This window comes from Heterocephalus glaber, unplaced genomic scaffold, assembly GCF_053883595.1.
Source record: "Heterocephalus glaber isolate CG9 unplaced genomic scaffold, H.glaber_assembly_v1.0 deba00000122, whole genome shotgun sequence".
NCBI lineage: Eukaryota > Metazoa > Chordata > Mammalia > Rodentia > Bathyergidae > Heterocephalus > Heterocephalus glaber.
Window position 1 is genome coordinate 4,305,545 of NW_028258138.1, and position 22,062 is coordinate 4,327,606.

Here is a 22,062-nt window from a genome sequence, read left to right on the forward strand (position 1 = left end):
GGCAAAACTAAGGAAAAGAAAACAAATCCATGGTCCCCAGGGTCTGTGGTGGAGGAGAGGCTGACTTTAAAGGAATAAAGCGGTAACCTGAAGTGACAGAACTGTTCCGCATCATTATGGTGTGGTTACATGGGATGTGTACCTTTCTTTATGTAGATTACAACTCAATAAATAAATCTAAGTGCTTTAAAAAATAAAAACAGAAGGGGCCGGGGATTTAGCTCAGTGGCTCCGAACCTGCCTTGCAAGTGCAAGGTCCTGAGTTTGATCCCCGGTACCAAAAAAAAAAAACAAAAACAAAAACCAGAAGCAGCAATGAGCTCCCTGGACCCTCTCCCCGGTCTCTGCCCCTTCCCCAGATGGCTGGGAATTTATTTTCTAAACTGCCTCTGGAGCAGGACGCCAGCACAGCTGTGCGCGGAAGCACTGTGTGGGTAACAGGCAGACTAAATAAACACAAGCCAGCAGACCCTAAGGCACCCCCTTCCTGCTCCGTTTCCACAGTTTGTAGCCCTCACCCTCCAGACAACTCATCTCTGGCTCACGTGAGTGACCGAAGAGGACTAACTCCAAAATACTGACTGTGGGCTCCCGACCAAAGCTGCACCAGCACAAACTGCAGGCAAGCTCATCAGCCCCACCCACACGGTGAGCACCCCACCTGTGTGAGAACCTTCAGCCTGGCCTGGTGTGCACACCCTTAGTCCCAACACTCTGACAGGCCAAGGCAGATGAAAGTGCAAGCCCAGCCGGGGCAATTTCAGAGAGTTAGCAAGAAATTGTCTGAAAATTTAAAAATTGAAAAGGACGGGATGTAGCTCAGTGCAAGGCCCTGGGTTCAATCCCTAGAACCCCCATGCAAAAATCCCACCTTTAAACATAAGCAGACAATCTACTTTACCGGACACCCGCGGAACACGAAATCATCAATACATTTGTTATTAATGAACATCTTGAGATTTGGATAAGTAGAAGAGAGAAATTTGGGCTCAAATGGATAACGAATAAATATATAACGAGACAAAACAAGAAAATTATTAACTGAGAGAAGTAAACGGGAAGGAAAGAAAATATTTGTGGCTCTGAGTAACAGCAGTCACAATAACGTACACACTGAATGTTACTCTAACCCAAAATGTGACGTCATCTGGGAGCACAGGAAGTGTGAAGGAAGATGAGAGCGAAGTGCTCTTTCTGTGTAACAAAACCAGTAGTTAAATTTCCTCCGGAGATTTGCTTGGGAAATGCTTCCCAAACCTGCTTATCCCCAGAGAGAAAATGGTATGTGTAGTATCTGTAGGGTCCATGAGGGGAAACTAGAAGGATAAAGGGCAGAGAGACTACATGGAACCTGAATTATATAATTAAAATAAAGCACAATAAAATTCAGAGTATTAAAATATTAAATGATGAATCTGTTCAAAGCTTTCACATAAATTATCAAATATGATGCGGAACTTATTTCTGTGAGCATACTCTCTGTGTTAGATGTCATGTTCCAAATGATTCCACATAATCCCTCATTGAGAATATACAATAAATTTGTCATAAAATTTCTTGACAAATGGTCTCCAACCACACGTTGGTAATAATTTACAGTTCTTTTTTGTTCTCAATCATCCAAAATATATAATGGTTGAAATAAGAATGGAACCGATCTTCCTTCTCATCTGTTGGTAAAACTTTCTGTGACAGGGTCAGTGTGATTAGGATGCAGTCAAACTACTTCCTGTCAGGATGTCCAGGTAGCAGCAAGCTCTCAGGGAAGCCACCACATGGTCCTCCCCCAAGAGCTCGGTGGCCACTTCCAGGGCTCTGTGGATTCTGGACCACAGCAAGGCCTCGAACTGGGCTTTGGAGCACCTCAGAACATGGACCGGTCCAGCAGCAGAATGAAACCTGGGCTTGCAAACTCCAAAGAACAAGAGGAGCAGGTGAGGAAGCCATCTTCCTTGTCCCACATTGCCCTCTAGAGCACTTGTTTCTCTTCCCAGAACATTCCAGAAAGAATTATCTGCTGTTGCTGCTGCTCCTGCCTTGTCCTTGCCCTCTAGTCACACTGCCTCCCCCCCCGCTCCCTGAGACAGGCCAAAAAGAGAGCTGTGTGGCTTCCCAAAAGGGGTGAGGTGAGACAGGCTCTAAAGTCAGGAGACAAATGCAGCCATGGTGCAGCCCGAGAGAAAGAAGCCCATGCTACATCAGCAAGGGAGAGCCAGGGGTCTGCTGGGGGCAGAGTGTGAGGGTAGGCAGCCCATGACTGCTCCGGATGCCTTTGCCACCCTTGCAGACGTCCCAGTAGTCTGGTGAGCAATAAGCATCCCACCTGAACTCTGACAGCAAGACTGGCAGGCCCAGGGTACTAAGCACAGGTCTGTGCGGAGCAGGCAGGAGACAAGCACGTGTGCGGTCCCATCCCTCTTGGCGGTACGGACAGCGTTCCTCTCACTTCCATCATCAGGTCTGTCTGTGACACCCCCCTCATGCTGCAGCATCAAGCCTGTCCACACTGTTCATTGCCTGCTTGTGAGTCCTACCACTGGTAGAGTGGACTGAGCTGGCTGCACTACGAACCAAGGGCAGCCAGTCCGGAGAACACTGAGCAGACAGAGAGCTGCTGAAGAGTTCTGGAGAACAGCAGAGACCCCAGTGGAGAGCTGCTGGACCAGCAATGGGGGAGCTCCAGAAAGGGGCCAGAAGCTCTGAGTTCTGGCTGCTGAGGGGCTGGGAGAACTGTTAACATTGGCTGTTACCCAGGTAACAGGGTTACAGCAAGAGCTGAGAGCAGCTGGCATCAAAGCTCAGAGCTGTAGCGTGGAGAGCTGTTGGCACTCAGAACTGTTAACACAAAGGGACTGCACTTTGCCTTTTTGCAACTTCTATCCAAATTGAGCAAAAGAACCTCAGCCAATCAGTAACACTTACTGGTGAGGCCTTTGGAAAGTGATCAGATTAGACCAGGTCACTAGCATGGAGCCCTGGGATTGCATCCTAGTGGCTTCCTAAGGAGAAAGAGACACACAGATCCCCGCCATGATGTGACATGGCCAAGGAGCCCTCCCAGCGCCTATGCAATCCTGCTGGGCTGCTGAACCTCCAGAACCCCAAGCCTAAAGCAGCCTGCCTCACGTACTTCACTGTCCTTTTAAAAATGGACCAGTCAGAGGTTCAAAAGCAGCCACTAGAAAAGTTCCTCAATGAGAAACTATGCTAGAAACAAACTTTAAAACAATCTAATAATAATGAAAAAATAATAATCAATAATCAACAATAATAAAAAAGAATCAAAGAAATAGAAGATATAAGGAACAAAAGGAAAAGTAAAACTGAAAAATACAATAACTGAAAGAAAAAGCTTGGGGAAACAGAATGGAAGAGATAGGTGGAAAACAATCAGTGAACTGAAAGACACCACACAGAAATTAGCCAGCGTGACTGACCAAGAGAGTGAGCAGAGTCACTGCAGGACCACAATAAGAGACCAGCACTGTGTCACTGCAGGCCTGGGAGGAGAGGAAAGATGGGCAGCTCTGAAAAACAGCCCACGAAGTAAAGACTGAAAATGCAACTGACTGGGCAAAAGACTGGCCTACAGATAAACCTGAAGAAAATCTGTACCGTGGGCTGGGGATTTACCTCAGTGGTTCCGCTGCCTGCCTTGCAAGCGCAAGGACCTGACTGTGATCCCCGGTACCGAAAAAAAAAAAAAGAAAAGAAAATCTGCATTGTGACATGATGTAGCCATGGCTCTGAAAACAACAAGAGCAGCAAGAGATAAATGATCCCTCATCTATGGGGCAAACTACCCAATGACAGCAGATTCCCAACAGAAACCACAGAGGCCAGAAGGAAGTGACAAGAAATTTTTAAAGGTTGAAAGAAAAGAACTGTCAATTCCAGAAATCTAGATCCAGGGAAAATATCCTTTAAGATGAAGGGAAACTCAAGTCATTCTCAGAAGAGGGGAAATCAGGAGAATTTACTGCAGCAGATCAATTGTGAAGAATAGCCAGACCACACAGAAGCCTGCACGGGCCTGTTCCGGGCAGCTCACTTCCTAACAGCCCAGATATCCATCAAGCAGTGAATGAGTGAACACTGCTGACCATACTGTGGGATATTAATTCAGCCATAGAAAGGCATGAAGCACTGATACATGCTACAGCATGGTGAACTCTGAAAACACGCTAAGCGAAAGAACACACAAGACAAAGAGTATAAATAAGGGCAGGTGTAACACACAGGGAAACAAAGCTTCTATGATTCACTACAGCTGGCAAAAATCTACTCCCAGGGTTAGGAATTTTCTATACACATATGTACGTTAAAATTCCATGAATAAAATAATTTTTCTCAGCTGTTCTCATCTGAGAAGGTTAAACAAGGTTAAAGCTTATGCTGCACACATATTCCATGCACAATTGGCTAAGTTTCGACAAATACATTCACCCCGTCATGATACGAAGCATTTCCACCTCCACAAAGCTCCTTTGTGTGCCTGTCTTTCTTGTCAGCCCAACCTGTGAGCAACCAACATTCTCATTTCTGCACCAATGAATTAGCTGTCCCTGTTCTTAAAATTTATACAGGTTCCCCCAAAATGAAAATAAACAACATTGTGCTTGGGTTTCCTACAGCTTCTCAGCTCGGTTTCCCATGACCCTTTGGGGCTGCTTCCTCCTCCTAAGCCCTCAAGAGCCTGGAGGGATGAACCCCCACCCCCCATGCCTACTTCCAATAGCAGACACTTCCTCATTCACACCTCCACATCTCAGTCACCAGGGAGAGGAGGGAAGGCATGGACAGAAGACCTGTACCAGTGGTCTGGACTGCATTATGAGTGACAATGCCACCAACAACTGTGACTCTGATGTGATTTTAGCCTGGGCCAACGTCCTGAACATCCCCAGGTCTCCAGTACTGCTGGTCTTCCTCTGATGACTTCCCAGATCTCTCCTCACACCTGTCCCCAGCAGCAGCATCTGTCCAAGGTGAGCCAGGCCATTCACATGCCAGCCCACCCTGCCACAGGCTGGAGGACTTGCCGTGCCAGTGGCTGGTCATCTTAATGGCAGACAACACTCTTCCCTAGTCTGTGTGCAGGGACTTGGAGAAAACCAGAGCGGCAGGCTAAGGTACAATCATACTTCCATAAAATGAGGGCTTTAATATTCTACCGCTTCATGCACACAGTTGAACTGCAATGTCTCACTGAGGTGGGTGCAGCTGACACAGGCTTCTTAGGAAGAAGGCTCTTCCATATACATACTTCTCTCTGATGGGAAGGAGGGTGCAGCTCCCCTGGGCACAAATCTCTTCTTCCCCACCCCTTCCTGTTCTCCATGGACACAGTCACTGTCACCAGGGAGCCAGCACCGTGCAAGGCTCCCAGATTGGATCCCTCAGGACACTAGTTCCTCCAGACAGTATCTCATACTCAACCCAGTAGGAAGGGAAAGGAAGGCAAGGACAGAGTGGTACTCTGGAATTCAGCGCTGGGTAGCTGAGGACCAAGAACAATAACCTGGCATTGAGGTCACTGCCCTGGGGACAGCCCTTGCCACAGGCACGGCCTTCCTAGTACCACATTCTTCAGACACAGGCACAAGGCCCGATGCATACAGAACTCACCAAACTCAGCCGAAAGGACAGCCTGCTGGCTGTACAGCTCCTTAGTATGTGCTCAGAGTGCCTCTCTGCTCTCTACTGTAACTGGAAATGACAACACACAAATCTCTTTCCTTATCCGATAATTACCCAGTTAAAAAACTTTGCACAGGAACTGTATACACTAAAGTCTGAGGCACAGTGAGAGCCCCACACATGGGTGGGAGGTACAGACCCAGCCTGGTAGCAGTATACAGCGGAGATGTGAGTTCCACGTCCACCTGTGGGAGACAAAAGAAGCACAGCTTTGGATGCCGGCTCTCTGGCCTAGCTAGGACTTCTGCTGCCACAGTGGCAGGCTGTCAACAAGTGACAGATCGGCAGTACTCAGGGCCTCATTGGAGCCTTTCACGATAGAGATGGAAGAGAGGTGACCAGACTTGAGGATGGGCATGGGGAAGGGCCTCTGTCAAGTGAGTTCAATTTGAATTTTGGAACATAAAATGCCTATTTAGATTTTTAAGAAACAGACTAGTACAACTTTATACGGTAGGTTATTTTATATTTCTAATTCTCTCTTAATAAAAAGAAACCGCTATTTCTTCCACCTTTATAGTACAACTAAAATCCTCTCGTGATAGGACAGTCTCCTGGCTTCTTCCACAAACTCATCTGCTTCCGAATTACACCCTAGCAACAGACTCCTTGCTTCCTGCTTCCAAAACCATTTCTCAATTTTCCACCCAATTCTGTGCACAGCAGATCATACACTGACGGAAGTGGAAAGGCGCCGCTTAGCCCAACTATGGGTTTGCTCCTTTTCTAAAATATGCCGGTGTGGCAGATGGGTCAGCTCTGAAGTATTGCAGTCTGAGTCAGAACCAGAGTCGTCCTGCTTCAACACATGCCAACATACGTTACAGTAAGCAGATGTCTGGGAGCGCAGCAGAAATACAACTGGAAAACAGAATTCTCAAGAGTGGGGTGGCATCTATTAAAATGGAGGCAACACAGAACTTTTACATTTCAAGTGCAATGTAGGTTTCACTTAGAAATTAAGTATGGAACAGGAGAAAAAGACCAAGCTCAGCCAGAGGGGCCAGGATATGAGCACCAAATGTGGTGCTCAGCAAGGAAGATGGGATTCCTGTTCTCTGAGCTGCTTCCATGTCAGAGTTCAGGCCACGACCAGGGCCCACGTGTGGAGTAGGCGCCAGGCCAGATGGGGACTGATGGGCCATAAGGTGCTCAGGCACCCAAGCCAGAAATTCCTTCTGCATCCTACTTGAAAGAACGGTCTTTTGGTTTGGTTTTCTGGAAAGTTTAGCTTATGGGTGAGAAATGTTAAAATATGAGTCTGTGCCAGCACAACCAACACGGGGTGAGGCAGAGAGAGACACTGGAGGAAAGCACGCGAAGAGAACTCACGTGGAGGCTCCTGGAGGCGTCCTGGGGGGGAGGACAGCTAGGGTGTCGGGAAAACACAAGGTTTCCCACATTCTTAGTCACCTGGTTGGACTTTCTGGTCTCCCACAGGCAGAAAAATGAAAGAAAAACAAAGAAGAAAATGCACCAGTGACTTGTGGGACAAAAAGCTTGTCTCTGGAGACCTAAAAGGAGAGCACGAAAGTATCGGAAGAAATAATGGTCAAAATACCTAAATGTGAGGTAAGGACAATTTAAGGAGACAGAACCTTACTGAGCACCTTGTAATCAAGTTGCTGAGAGCTGGGGACAGCGACAGCCTCAAAAGCAACAAAGGTCGGCAGGTGCCACACTCCAGAGGAAGAGATGGGACAGCAGCAGACATTCTGACAGGACCGTGGCAGGAGAGCCTGTCCACGCGGATGCAGCATCTGGGAACTGAACTCCTGCAGACACACGGAGGCTGCAAGAGCATCTCACACCAGCCCGCCTGCCCCGGGAAGGGCTGAAGAAGGTCCCTGGGCAGGAGAACAACACGTGGGAATCCGCGTCTACATGAAGAAGCAGAAACCACCAGGAGTGGTAAATCTGTAGGCATTCTTCATATTTTTTCAATCTCCTAAAAAGGAGCCTTTTAAAACAAAAGTAACAAAAATGCATTTTGATGTTTACAACATATGTGCGACAACAACAGCAAAAGACTGCGAGGGGAAGGAAAGCATGTGGCCTGATCAAAAAATACAGTGAATGTTAAAACTTTCTAAACTTTTAAAAAAAATTTTCTAATAAAAGACACACTGCCATGAGTCCCCCTCAAAACCCTCCCCCCTCACTTCAAACACACTCATCCCACCATCCTTGCCCCTTCCTGCAGCAGCTCTGGAGCCCTCTCTCCTGAGTGTGTAGTTGCACTGTCCCGGCTGCCTTGATGTCCTGAATCAATTCAAAATGTTTCCCTTTCATGGTTATTTTGACTTTGTGAAAGAACCAAAGTCACAGCGTGCCAGATCTGGTGAAAAAGGTGGATGAGGACACAGCTTCATGTTTTTATGAGCCCGCCTTTCTGTTGGATGGCACTGGGCAGTAGCATTTGCTGTATTTTTTTACACCTCGGAAAAACACTCAGGAAAGAGGCTTCCAGAACTGCTTCAAAAAGTGGCAAGAACAATGGGATAAATGTGTTTGAAGGAAGGGGGATTCATGGCAATGTGTCTTTTAATGTGATAAGTGTTTCTAATTTAAATATTCACAGTATATTCTGATCACACCTTGCACACAGCTGTAAGCTTCTCACTACTTAGCAAGTGGTTTAACATCAGTAGAAACTGGCTATGATAAATTAAATGTCATATCTTAAACCACAAAGAGAAAAAGGAAAGATAAAGCCAATAAATCAATGATACAGATAAAATGAAATCACAAAGTAATGCTAAATTAATCCAGAAGAAACTGGAATTGAGGGAGACAAGAAATAAAGAACAGACAAGATAGGAAGAAAAGAGTTATCAAAATGATAGACTTAATCGTATTAAATATGCATGATCAAAGCACTCCAATTAAAATGCCAAGATAGCACACGGCTATAATCCCCGCCAGAGGTAAGGCAGGAGGACTGGCAGCTTGAGGACACCTGGCAAGTTAGCAAGACCCTGTTTCAGAATAAAAAACATGAAAGGCCTTGGGGTGTAGCTCAGTGGCAGAGCACTTGCCTAGCAAGCGCAAGTGCCTGGATTCAATCCCTAACACACACACACACACACACACACACACACACACACACACACACACACACACACACACACACACACACACACACACACACACACACACACACACACACACACACACACACACACACACACACACACACACACACACACACACACACACACCAAAAAGGAAAGGCCCAACCACAAGAAATGCACTTTAAATATAATGACACAGGCAGGTTAAAAGTAAAAATATGGGTAGTAAGTATAACATCTAATCAAAGCCCAGCTGCAGTGGCTACCCTGACATCAGTGCTGACCCAGGACAAGGATGGAGGGCCAGGGAGGAGGAGGAACGCTCACAGCAGGGCACAACAGTCAGAGTGCACAGCCGTCCTGCGAGTGCGCAGTTAGAAGCAGAGCTTCAGAACACATGAGCAGAGTCTGACAGGTGCAAGGAGAAGCGAGCAAGTCCACAGTCTCAGTAGCTGGCAGAGCAAGTAAAGAGAACATCAGGTAGGTACGTAAGCCTCACAGCATTATCTACTAGCTTGAAAGTACTAACGTTTGTAAAATGCTCTGCCCAGCAATAGTGCATGTGGAATATGTACAAGGTAGACCATATTTGGTGCTATGGAACACGTCTCGATAAACTGGAAAGGTTTGGAGTCATACATGAATATTCTCTGATTACAGTGGAATTATATTAAAAATCAATGCCAGAAAGCTATCTGGAAAATCTCCAAGATATCTGGAAATCTCCAAATCTCTGGAAATAAATTAAGTCAATTTACATTACAACGTGCACCACACAGCACGCTGAAGAGGAAGGCGGTGCTGCAGAGCTCCCAAAGCCCCAAGTTGGAAGGACACAGACGTCTCCTTTCTAGTGCGGCCTCCTGACACCCGGTCACTACACTAAATTCACACATGCAAGCTATGCTGGCCGGAAGGAGTGATTTATGCATGTATATTTAAGGCCTAGAAAGGCACAGCATTTTCTTCTCTGCAGAGCGGATCACAGATCCTCTGGAGGCCGCCCAGACACAAACACCGGTGCCGGTGCCGAGACACCATGGCGCTCTGGGAGGGCTCCTCTGTCAGACGCTCCTGCCTGCACACTCCCTCCCCTCCCCTCCCCTCCCCGAGAGCCGCCCACACCTCACAGTGGAGCTCCCTCTGCTCGCCTTTGTCGCGAGCCCATGGCAGTACGGATCGCTCTCCGCGGACACTGGGGACCTCTCCACACTGCACTTGGGCCTCTCCTCTCTCAAGCCCTGGCCCAGCTCTCCCTTGCTGGGGCCGCTCTCAGGCCTTCACCACTCCACTTCCCCTCCGCAGCCTAACTGAGAAACCTCAGGCAGCACCTTCTCTCTACCCTGAGGATAACATCAGTACCCACTGCTTCATGGTGTAGGTCCAAACAGACTTCTCCAAATTCATTTTATGCTGAGTCCTTCCTGAAAAGCTCTCGTCTTTCCGAGTCCAAATTGGATCTGGAGGGCGTGAGAACTGTGTGTAGAGTGACAGGGTGAAAGGGTGTGGTCAACTGTGGCCACAGCGGTAGACACCCAAGGAAGCGGCTAGAGAGGAAAGCCCAGGCAGGGCATGGAATCTGGAGTGTACCCTAGGCACAACTGGAGTCCCTGCAGTTAAGGGTGGGGAGGCCAGGGGTGTGGCACAGCAGAGGGGACAGAGATGGCTGCATGAGAGACACAGCCTGTGGCACAGGAAATCTTCCAGAAGACTCCTCAGTAACTTCAAAAGAAATGCTGACAGCCCACAGCCAGCCACAGCAGCAAGGGGACAGGAAGAGGTGCCAGTGGCCAGAACCAACAGAGTACACATGGCGTGAGAAGGGAAGGCGGGGCCGGGGTGGTGCAGGGCGTCCCCTGCGCCAGGAGGGATGGCTGAGCACAGACAAAGTGGCGGGGGAGATGCTGCTGCTGGCTTTGAGTGAGTCAAGCTGGGAGGTGTCCACATGAGGGAGACTCACAGGCCGAATGCTGTGTGGAGCTTGGGACAAGGTTCGGGTGAGAGTGAGGCGGAAGTGGCACTGGAATGCGTGGGTATAGATGGACTCCCAGAGAGGGTGCACAGCTCTGGAGAAGTAACTGCAGCAGAGGGTGCCCTGGGCCAGCCAACACTGCAGAGGTGAAGAGGGTGCCCCCAGGGAAGCTGGAGAAAAACCATGAGCGCAGGAGAGCTGCCCTGCACCCGAAGCCCACACACAGCAAGCCTGAGCCTGCTCCGTGGCTAGGGCTCCCTCACAGGATCTCCACCTGCCCTACGGCTCCAGGAGTGCCAAGGGCACAAGCATAAGCGCCTGCAGACTCCACTCAAGCTCTGCCCTCGGCTGGGACACGGACTGGACGATGGGCGGGACTTTCTTCTCCAGGGTTAGGGTCACCACATCCGAGACACACGCACCTCTTCCCGTAAATGAGTGTTAGCCACGCGAGAAAGCGTTCTAACCTTGGAGTAAACTGGGCACCCTGCCTTGGATATTCTTGCAAACCCTTGGCTCCCTGTCATACAGCGCATCTCCTGAAGAGCACCCACATCGACTCTACTTTCACATGCTGATCCATCATGAAGACCTACTAACATCTGAGCACCCAGCATACCAACCTGAACTGTATGAGAGCAGGAACTCCACCTACCTTCTTCCCCACCAGCCCTCCTGGAATTCAGCAGGTGCTCACTAAATGCTTAGTGACCAGGTGAGCGACTCCTCCGAAAGCCCCCTGCCACGCCCCCACACATCTAGCCAGACAAAGCAGGGCACCACCCACTAGCTCTGGTTTGCCGGGGCAGAGACTAGGAGGAAGCGGCTCAGGGTGAGGACCAGGCAGCTGCGTACTATGGGGTGATCACAGCCTGGAGACCAAGCCACCAGGGAGCTGTGCCCCACAAGGCTGAGTCTGGCAGGGCCACTCAGGGGCAAAGGAGGAGGAGGCTGGGCCTCTTGGCAGACCGCCACACCACCGCCTGGCTCCCCGACAGCATCACAGTGCCTCAGCACCGCCTTCAAACTCACATTTGAAAAGGACAATCAGCTGTCCTCACTGTCAGCCCATCCCACATACTATCAAGTGAATCAACAAGCTGGGTGAAAACCTTAGAAAAAGTGGTTCTGAACACCTTATTTTAAAGTTTAAGGGAGGCTGAGGCAGGAGGATGGCCACAAATTTGAGGCCAGCTTGGGTTACATAATGAGTTCAAGGCCAACCTGGACACACAGTGGGACTGTTTCAAAAAAAAGAAAGAAAGAAAAATAAAGTTTAAGAAGCCCTTCTTAAATTCCGACAAAAGCTGCGAGCATACCTTCCTACTCCAACACATATGCAGCCTGAAGGCCACAGTGTGAGCAGAAGCCAACTGCCCACGCTGCCCGAGCTGCCAACCTCCCCTCCCGATGAGGGGCTTCCAGGGCTGTGCAAGCCCAGAGCGGGCACAGAAATCTCGGCCCCGAGCCCATGGCCACAGCACCACACTCCAGCCTGCCTTCCAAGCAGCCTGCCTGCAGTTTCCACTCTAGGGCCTGCGCTTGCAATGTGTGGAGCTCCAGGGCTTGGTGTCTCTCACATGCCACAGGGATCTGTGTCACCATTCTGACGACAGGTGCACCAGGTCTGCCATGAAGGTCACAGGATACGGAAACCTGACACCTCCTCACAGGTGCAGTGCTCATCTTTTAGGGCCACAGTCCCACCCCTCCGCACTAAACAGAAGGGCAACTTCCTTCGGGCCTGCAGGTTCCACAGGCGCAGCCAGGAGCCTGCCATGTGGGCTGCCCCCTCCCCTGGCTTGCAGACTCTGCGGATACAGGGGAGGGACTGACACCTCACTACAGAGGCCACACTCTGCTCCGACCGCCTGGCTCCTTCCCGGAGACGTGAGAATAACTCACATCTGACAAGCACTCTTCCTCTACAGAGAGCTCTCGTACGTCGCTGCATCTTGTCTTTGGGGGCCGCACAAAACACGCTTCTGTGAGGATCCCTGCCAAGGGAACAGAAAGTGCATCTTAGCAGACTCAGCAGGACGAGAGACGGAGCTAGTGCCGAGATACTGTCGTGGCCAAGGGTGATTCCTACAGGCATCTGTCATCCTACTATCGTTAGAAAGCAGCCAAGCCCGGGACGGACTGACAGGCAGTGGTAGGTCCTCAGGATATTGATATCTGAATAGAAAGGGTTTCCAAGAGGTTAGACAACTGGGATTGCCATCAGTAGAATGTGTTCACAGCTGAAAAGCTACAAATCACACAGGAATTTAATTAGCTCAAGTTCAATAATCTTATAAAGGACAATAATCCTAAGCACCCAGATCTTTCATCAGTGAGTTAATGAAGAACACTCAATGATATTGTTTCCAAAAGAATGCAGAATTCATAAAGAATGGTTATTAAAATTATTGTAATATTTATGGCCTACATTAAAACAAACCACCAAAAATGGATCAAATATTACATTTTAGTAGCCTACTATTATGCCACAGAAGAAGGCATTATTTATTGATGAACTGCAAAACAGTTAATGCCTACCCAAGAAAATATTAAGGGCACAGAATGTTTCAAAATAAAATATATTAATTCTTCTTCTTTTCCATTATAAAGTAAAACCTGAAAATCAGAATCTGATTACCTTTAAACAAACACAAAACTCTCCATTTCCTGCTCACCTCTTCCCCAGAGCATTCTCCTTACCACCTTGTTTCTTTTCTCTCTGTTCCTCCTGAAGTCCTCCTGGATCCTAATCCTCTACTCCACAACCTCTGTTGTCAAAGGTTTATCTCTATTCTTATTTTCTTGATGTTTGACTTACATCTGACTCCAATGATCATGCAATTATCAAAAAACTATTTTCTCTCTTTTAAAAAACATTTATAGAGTATTTCTATTAGCCGTCCCATCAGAGTCATTCTGACAAATACACAGGAACAGTTTTTGTACTTCTATTTTGCAGGTGACAAACTAGAGTATCATAGAACTGAAGAGACTCAGAGCCAGACTAGAAAAGCAGGAGAGGGGATAGACCTATCTGCTGATGCCTTGACCTGCCTCTCCTATCTCGAGGCTCCTATAAGCCCCATGCTGCTTCCCAAGCCCCTAAGCTTCAATGTATGACATTCTCCATGTTGCTGGTCTCTGCTTTGTCACTTCTTTAAGAATGATAGGAAACTAGAAGACTTCTGGAGTTGGCAAAGAGGATCAGAGGGAGGAAAAGAAAGAAGTAGTGAGATTGAAAATGATCCAGACATATAAGAATGTATCAATATCCCCATTAATCTTACCCTGTATTACTAATATGCACACATAAATAAATAACTCCCAAGCCCATGCCAGCTGCTATTATGTGAGCTCCGAGAGTCTCATCTCCAACTACTTTTTGTATAGTTCCATTAGGATTTTCCTTTTTTTTTTTGGCACTGGGGATCAAACTCGGGTCCTTGTGCTTGCACAGCAGGCGCTGAAACCACTGAGCTAAATCCCTGGCCCCATTAGGATTTTCTTTATGGCAATCTCAAATCAAGCATGTCCCACACCAAACTAAGCTTCCCATACACTTATTCCCCTTTATAAATGCACCTGTGAGTTATACCCTGATCAAACCACAATGAAACTTAGATTGCTCTCAGCTCCCTGGACTGGAAATAGGCAAGCCAAGTGTCTCTCTGACATCCTTCAACATATGGAGCGGTCGGTCATTTAACCCCTCAATGTTATCAGCAGCTAAAACACAAACGCTTAGCTTATGATTCTCATTGAGATTGCTGTGTGAGCTTGGATCAGTCAGAGGGACAGCCCAGCAGTCTCCTGTGGAAAGGTGAACTTTCTATTCCACTGGATCGCCTGAATAATAGCTTCACATAAACAATGTTAGAGGGGTTTTTTTTTTTTAAGACAAAAAACTATATTTGTTGGACTAACAGGCTCAACCTTATGCAAATGCAAAAGTATCTGCAGAAATATGAGACCGATACGATAAATCATTGATGTTGAAAATATTTGTCAGTAAAAATCTTATGTTAAATATTTTGCTTTTCCATCAGATGGCTATATAACATGTTATGAAGAGGCAGCTTATTAGAATCATAAGGCATATGGCACCCTTAAAATGCTATGTATCTGAGTTGAAGAGAATTCTGAAGACACAAACTAAACCTGCACCAGTTGCCGAACCCCTCAGCCTTTCTCTGTCACAGGAGGTAACCAAACTCCAGGCAGTGGCTTTCTACTGCGTCTCAGATGCCTGCCCCTTGGAGCTCTTCTTCCACATGGAGGACAGAGATAGGCAGAGAACTCTCCAGGCATGGGTGGTACCGGAAAAGACACTGAACCCCACATGGGGAGGGGCCACACTGCCTCACTCAAGGGAAAATGATGCTCAAATTCGCTTAACAGAAGCAGGATTCCAAAACAGACAGACAACCATATGGTGTATGAAAAGGTGATCTCTAATCATTAGGGGCAAGAAAAACCAAATCACAATGAGATATCACTTACATCTGTCAGGATGTCTGCTACTAAAAAAAAAAAAAAGACAACAACACTCAGGATGCTGAGGCAGGAGGATCACCTGGGTCCAGAAATTCAAGGCTGTCCTGCGCAACACAGGGAGGTACTGTTTCAAATAAAGAAACAAACAAGATAATGCTGCTGAGGATGTGGAGAAAAGGGAACCTGTATACACTATTGGTGGGAATATAATTTGATACAGTCACTATGCAAAAGAGCATGGAGGTTCCTCAGAAAATTAAAAATAGGGCTGGGGATTTAGCTCAGTGGTTCTGGCGCCTGGCTCACAAGAGCAAGGTCCTGCGTTCGATCCCCAGGACTCCCCCCCCAAAAAAAATTAAAAATAGAATTATCATCTGATCACTTCTGATCATATAGCACACCCAAAGGAAATGCAATCAGGATCTCAACTAGACCTCTGCACCCCCATGTGCACGTCCATGTGCAATGCAGTATTACACACAATGGCCAAGATAGGTAAATAACACAAATGTCCATCAACAAACTAAGGGATAAAGAAATTGTGCTATGTAAGTACAATGGAATATTATTCAGCTTCAAAAAGGAAGAAAATATCAGATATTGTGGCACATGCCTGTAATCCTTGCACTCCAGAGGCTGAGGCAAGAGGACTGTCAAGTTCAAACAAGCCCAGTTTGGGTAATTAGCGACTCAGTGAGACCTTGTCTCAAAATTTAAAAATTTAAAAAGAGCTGGGGATGTAGCTCAGCACAAATGCCAGACACAGACATAAATACTGCATGACCTCGCACGTGAAATCTATACTTGATCTTAGCCAAAAAGCCAAGAAGTGATTGCATGTGAAATCTAAAAGCACCAAACTCCCAAAAGCAGGGTAGAATGGAGTAGCCGGGGGAGCAGAGGGTGGGAACTGGGGAGATGAGGTCAAAGGGCAGAGATTTCAGTTATGCAGGATAATTGAGCCCTGGAGATCTTACACATAGTGTCCATAGCTAATAATCCTGAATTGTTTACTTAAAATTTGCTGAGAGGGTATATCTCATGTTGTCTTTTTACCAAAACGAAAAAAATAATAAAGGGAGCAGGAGGAAACTTTAGGTGAGAGATATGCCCGAGGCTCTGATGATGGTGATGGTTTCATTGATGTATCCTCAAGCACAGAAAAATGTATAAACTAAATATGTGCAGTGTTTAATGTGTCAACTGTACCTCAGTGAAGTGGTTGCAAAAATCATTAAATCTACTCACAAGAAACATACAGTCTAGTTGGAGATAACAGGTGATCCTGAAACAAGTAACAAGCGAATGTTGCACTGTACTTTCTCTAAACACAACAGGAGCCAGAAGTCAGAGTATGAGTGTGCCACATGGGGCAGGGCAGTGGACAGCAGCTTCTAAGAGGGACAACGTGAGCTGAGCCTTGAGGATCAGCCAAGACGAGAGACAGAATGCTGAGCGCACAAAAAGGTGCCAGAGGGCAGACATGCGAGGCCCGAAGCATATGTGAGGCCAGCAAGGAAGAAGCCCACCACCCCAGGGGCTCCTGTACGAGGGCACTGGATGCATAGCATCCAGTATGGAGGCAAGAGCCTGAGATGGGCTCCAGCCCTGTGACAGTCCTACGGCTCTTAAATAGCAGAGTTCAGACGTACACTCAGGGCTCTGCTCGTGTTAAACCCAAGCTCTTTCCTGGCGTGGGCAGGGAGAGGGAGGGAAGCCACACGGGAGTGGGTGGAGGGCAGCCAGGCAAGACCCCAGCGGCTGTGCAGGAGCACAGGGAGCAGCAGAGCACCTCTGGCACTCAGCCCGAGTCACACTCTCAGGAGGCCAGAAGACAGCCCCACCAACAGCCCGGGGCAGTCACCTTCTGTGCGCTCCTTCAATCTTGAGAACTTCCTCTGATTTTCGTGTAAAGAAGTCTCCTAGCAATAAAATGACTCCATCCTTGTTCATCCAAGGGTGTATTTTGGCTTTTGCCCTCTTTTTGTTCTTCAGTCCTGGGAGTGGAATTCAGTGCTAGCTATGCGCTCTACCACTGAGCCGTACCCCAGCCCTCTTTATTTTTTGAGACAGACTCTTGCAAAGTTGCCAAGGCTGGACTTTTTTTTTTGGCACCGGGGATCGAACTCGGGTCCTTGCGCTTGTGAGGCAGGCACTGGCACCACTGAGCTAAATCCCCTCCTACACACACACATTTTTGAGACAGGGTCTCTCTATGTAGTTCAGGCTGGCCCTGCTCTCACTATGTTGCCCAGACTGACATTTAACTCAGGTCTTCCTGCCTCAGCCTCCCAGGTTCTGGGATTATAGGTGTGCACTGCCATGCCTGGCTGTTAATCTTATTTGTGGCTTTCTTGCACATGATTTAAAGATTTTCTCTTTGTCCTATCTTTTCAACAATTTGACTATGATGTGTCTAGATGCAGACCTGTTTATCCTACTTGGAGGACACTAAACTTCCTGGATGTATGGGTTGTTTCTCAGCAGAAGCAGGAGGTTTTCAGACATGTCCTAAAATATTTTTTCTACCTTCCTTCCTCTTTCCCCTTCAGGGACCAATGTATGTACACTGGCATGCCTGATGTTCCATGGCCTCTAACTTTTCATTCTGTTCTTTAGACTGAACAATCTCTGCTGATCTGACCTTAAATGTGCTGACTCTTCCTACCACCATCTCAAATCTGCTGCTGAGCCCACCCAGTAAAATCCATTAATTTCTACTTTTGGTTATTTTCTTCCTCATAACTGTTATTTTCTTTGGGTTGTTTCAGTTTCTCTAATTCTTTTTTTTTAAACATTTATATAAACAGTTTATTTACTCTAAACAGCAACACAGACAAAACACATATAAACCCAAAGGAAGTGATGCAGAATCGAGACACTAGCGGACTTTGGACCTGAGGCTCATAAGCAACACAGCCCAGGTTCTGAGGAGACCAGATGAGGGGTAGGAGGGGCAAGTGATTTTCTTCTCATACAGCCAGCTAGAGGCTACAGGCAGCTCTGAGTGGTGGGAATCATGCCTGCCTCTGAGAGCAAAGGTCTAGCTCCTAGGGGACTTACCCAAGTATAAAAGTTTATAATTTTACAGCAGTTGAAATACTGACATCAATATTAAAATAAAAGCAAGTTTTACATAACAATCAAAAATACAAAAGACTGAAGGAAGAGACCCTATATGAAAACGGGGTGATTTAGCGGATGAAAACTGTATGCCAGTGGCAGGAATGGAGATGGCGCCTGCCCAGCCCTCCTAGGTGACTAGTGACCATACGAGCGACTAGATTTGCAAAAGGTGTAAACGAGTTCTTGCCTAACCAATCCCTTCCTTTCTGCAGAGCCACAGGGCCGCTGCTTACGAGGGCATAAACTTCTTGGCTTGTGCTCGAACCCTTTTCTCATATTCCACTCTGTTTTGGCAGTAGATCGTGTAGGCCTCTGCTTGCACTGGGCCTTGGATATTTGGTTCATTTAGAAGTTCCAGTATTCCTAATAAGATCTGTTTGATCGTGATGGCTGGCCTCCAGTCTTTGATCTCCTCCAGGATGGACAGGCACACTGTGCCCGAGGGGTACACGTTGGGGTGGAAGAGTGGAGGCTCAAGTGTACATTTTGGTGGTGAGGATGGATAATCATCTTTGAAAAGCATCGGCAGCTTGAGCAAGCCTCCTTCCCACGGAGTCCTCTTCTTCGCTGGGATGGCGCACTCCCAGTTCATCAGGTTCACTGTGCCATCGGGGTTCTTGGTAGGGACAGCCACAAAGCCAAATGGGTGGTCTTTCCTCCCAGCTTTTCTCTCCTGGGCGAGTCTGCTGAGGGCGATCCCCAACATATTCAAAGTCCCTGACGGCTGCAGCCCGAGGTGTTGTGTCACTGCGGCAGAGGCAGCAGCGCTCCCTTTGTCTTCCATTTTCTCTAATTCTTAGAGTAGATATTTAGGTCACTAATTTTCTGCTTTTTTCTTTTCTAATATAAGCATTTAAATAAATAAACTTTCCACTAAATACTGATTTAAATGCATCTCATCAATTCTGATGATGTAATATTTTCACCGTTTAAAAAAAAAAAATGTAACTTCTATTGTGAGTTGCCCTTCTACGTAACTTCTACATGTGGGATTTTGCTGCTCTTTCCGTTGCTGAGCTCCAGCTTCCTTCTGCCATGGCCAGAGAGGATACTCCTCGTGACCCAGGTGTCCCAAACCCGCAGGCCCAGGGCACTGTCAGCTGGTGAGGGATCTGCGTGTGCTCCTGAGAGGGAAAGTGAACTTTTTTTTCCTAATCATTCACACCCTTGTTGATTCTTTGGTCTTTCCGATGTTAGTTACTGTCTGAGAAATGTTAAAATCTCCCTAATCACCGGGGATTTGTGAATAATTTCTTGTATTTCTTTCAGTTTTTCTTATATGCGATTGTGTTAAGAAGTATATGTGTAAGTTTAGAATTGCTACGGTGTCCAGGTGAATACATGAGAACCTGCCATATACACACACACATATATACTATATACTTATTGATACTATATATTTCACACATACACACATATATATTATACATACTTACTCTCAGGCATTGTTCTCATCTTACATTGAGATCGATTATGAGTAACAAATAATTCTTTTAAATCCAGCCTGACAATGCTGTCTCTTAACTGGATCATTTAGTCCGTTTATATTTACTGTAACTGAATGTATGTTTGGCTATGTCCTATGTTTTGTGTTTTTTTTGGTACTGGGGATTGAACTTGGGACTTTGCGCTTGCAAGGCAGGTGGCAGAAGCACTGAGCTAAACCCCCAGCTATATTTTATGTTTTTATTTTTCCATTTCTTTGCTCTCTCTTCTTGCCGTTCTTTGGCTTATTTTCACATTCCCCTCCATGCTGTAGAGAAGGTGTAGAAACACACTCTTCTATCACCTCCAAGCCACCCTAGAAAATCCAAAGCCATAATGCAGGAGTCTAAAAACAACCACTGCTTTCCTCTCTGACTGACAGGCCCTCAGATGCCCATCCATGCTTGCCCCTTCCCAGCTGGCACATCTGAGCCCATGGTGTTTCCGTTCCGACTCTGGCTCCTGCTGGGTCTGCAGCAATAGCTATTTAGACCCTGCACGTGTCAGGCCCTCTCTGAGACCAACACTCTTACAAGGGTTTGGTCTCCCTCAAGGCCACGCTCCTCCAAGATGCCCCTTAGAACCACTCAGTGGAGCACAGACTCTGAGGTCTGTCTGTCTGGAATGTCTTTATTTCTCCCTAGCTCTTGAAACACACGAGGGGAAAAGGGTACGCAGTTTTGGGCTGGCCGTTACCTTCTCATCCATTAAGATGTTGGCAATCCTGCCAGTGCCCTGGAGCCCGGCAGCTCTGAGGATCTCCTCCATCTTTATTCTGCCCTCCTCATGGGGATGTGTCCAGCCCTAGCTCTCTCTTGATCGATCCTGCTTAAGACTAGGTGACCTTCTCATTAAGCCTTGTGTTACCGTTTGGGTCTAGCTGCACCTCCAAAGCCTCATGCGGTCAGAGGTGGCTGGCTCTAGAGTGTGTGATGCTGGAATTAAGGGCATCTGATTACTAAACCAGTCCACTGATTGGCTCGGCACCACCCTAATCCTTAGTAGTTTGGATAAGCTAAAAAGGGCAGAAAGATGCTGCTAAGGTCCCTTTTTGCTTTGCTACTGTATGGACGCCATGAACTGTCGCTCCTCTGTGACGCCCCTCTGCCATGTGCCACCCTGCCTTGGAGTCAGCCGATTATGGACTGAAACCTCTGCAAACTGAGCTAAATAAACCTTTTCCCCTTTAACTTTGGGTGCCGGGTATTTTGTCTCAGCAACCAGAGAAAAGCAGCTAAGATAAGTTGGTTCTTTCATCAGTGTGGGAAATTTCCCAGCCTTTATCTCTTCAAATGTTGCTTCTATGACATTCACACTCCTGTATTTCCACAACGCTGACTGTGGTAGGATGAGTTCTTAGTGTCTTCTCTGTATCTCTCACCTCTCTCACCTGCTCATAGCTTCCATCTCTGTCTCTCTGCACTTCATCTACATAATTTCTGCAGATCTATCAATTTTATTATTATTCAACTATGTACAATCTGCTGTTAAATTGGCCTAATAAATGTATAATTGCAACTAATTATAATGTTCGTTTCCAGAAACATTATTTGATATTTTTTACAGATCTCTTACTCTTTACTCACAGGTTAATCCCTTCTGGGTTTTTTGTTTTGCTTCTCAATCTGGGGATCAAAGCCGGGGCCTAGCACATGCTAGGCACATGCTCCACCACTGTGTTGCACTCCCAGCTTTGTATTAGTTCTCTACATATTTTAAACCTACTTATCTTATATTGGGCTGCTAGTCTCCATTTGTGAAACCTTTTGGAGGTCTGATGATGCAAGCCAGCTATTTCTGCTGCCTGTCACTGATGACGTTTGCCCTTCTTTTTGTAATCTTAAGATTTGAGCACGGATCTTGGAATGCTATGTGTAAGAATTCTTTAAGGACTTAGCTAAAGTCAAAGAATCCTCCAGAAAGAATCTGCATTTTTCTCTAAATGGGTCCTGTATTAGTCAGGGTTCTCCAGAGAAACAAAACCAAGAGGAAGTGGAGTGGATGAATGGATGACTGGCAGCTGGACAGAGACAGAGAGAAATGCGTTATGAAGACTGGCTCACACAACTACAGGCCGACAAGTCCCAAGGTGTGCCGTCAGCCAGCCAGCTGGAGACCCAGGGGAGCTGATGCACAGTTCCAGGCTGAAAGCCAGAAGGCTCAAGACCCAATGAGAGCTATTTCCATTTGCATTTTAACGCAGGAAAA

General features: G+C 47.0%; 1 protein-coding gene and 1 pseudogene across 44 annotated transcripts in view; both read right to left on the reverse strand.

Annotated features, from left to right (window-relative positions):
• Hsf2bp (heat shock transcription factor 2 binding protein) overlaps nucleotides 1-22,062 on the reverse strand; it is a 91,783-nt gene that overhangs the window by 18,053 nt on the left and 51,668 nt on the right. For 2 of the 44 annotated variants that reach the window (XM_021256295.2, XM_021256293.2), the window contains one exon: nucleotides 12,652-12,743. The exons of the other annotated variants lie outside the window; for them this stretch is intronic. In XM_021256295.2, the coding sequence (XP_021111954.1) occupies nucleotides 12,652-12,743 (92 nt within the window). The remainder of the gene's footprint in view (nucleotides 1-12,651; nucleotides 12,744-22,062) is intronic. 44 annotated transcript variants of the gene reach the window in all.
• Nucleotides 18,101-19,237, reverse strand: LOC101699897 (SUMO-conjugating enzyme UBC9 pseudogene; annotated as a pseudogene).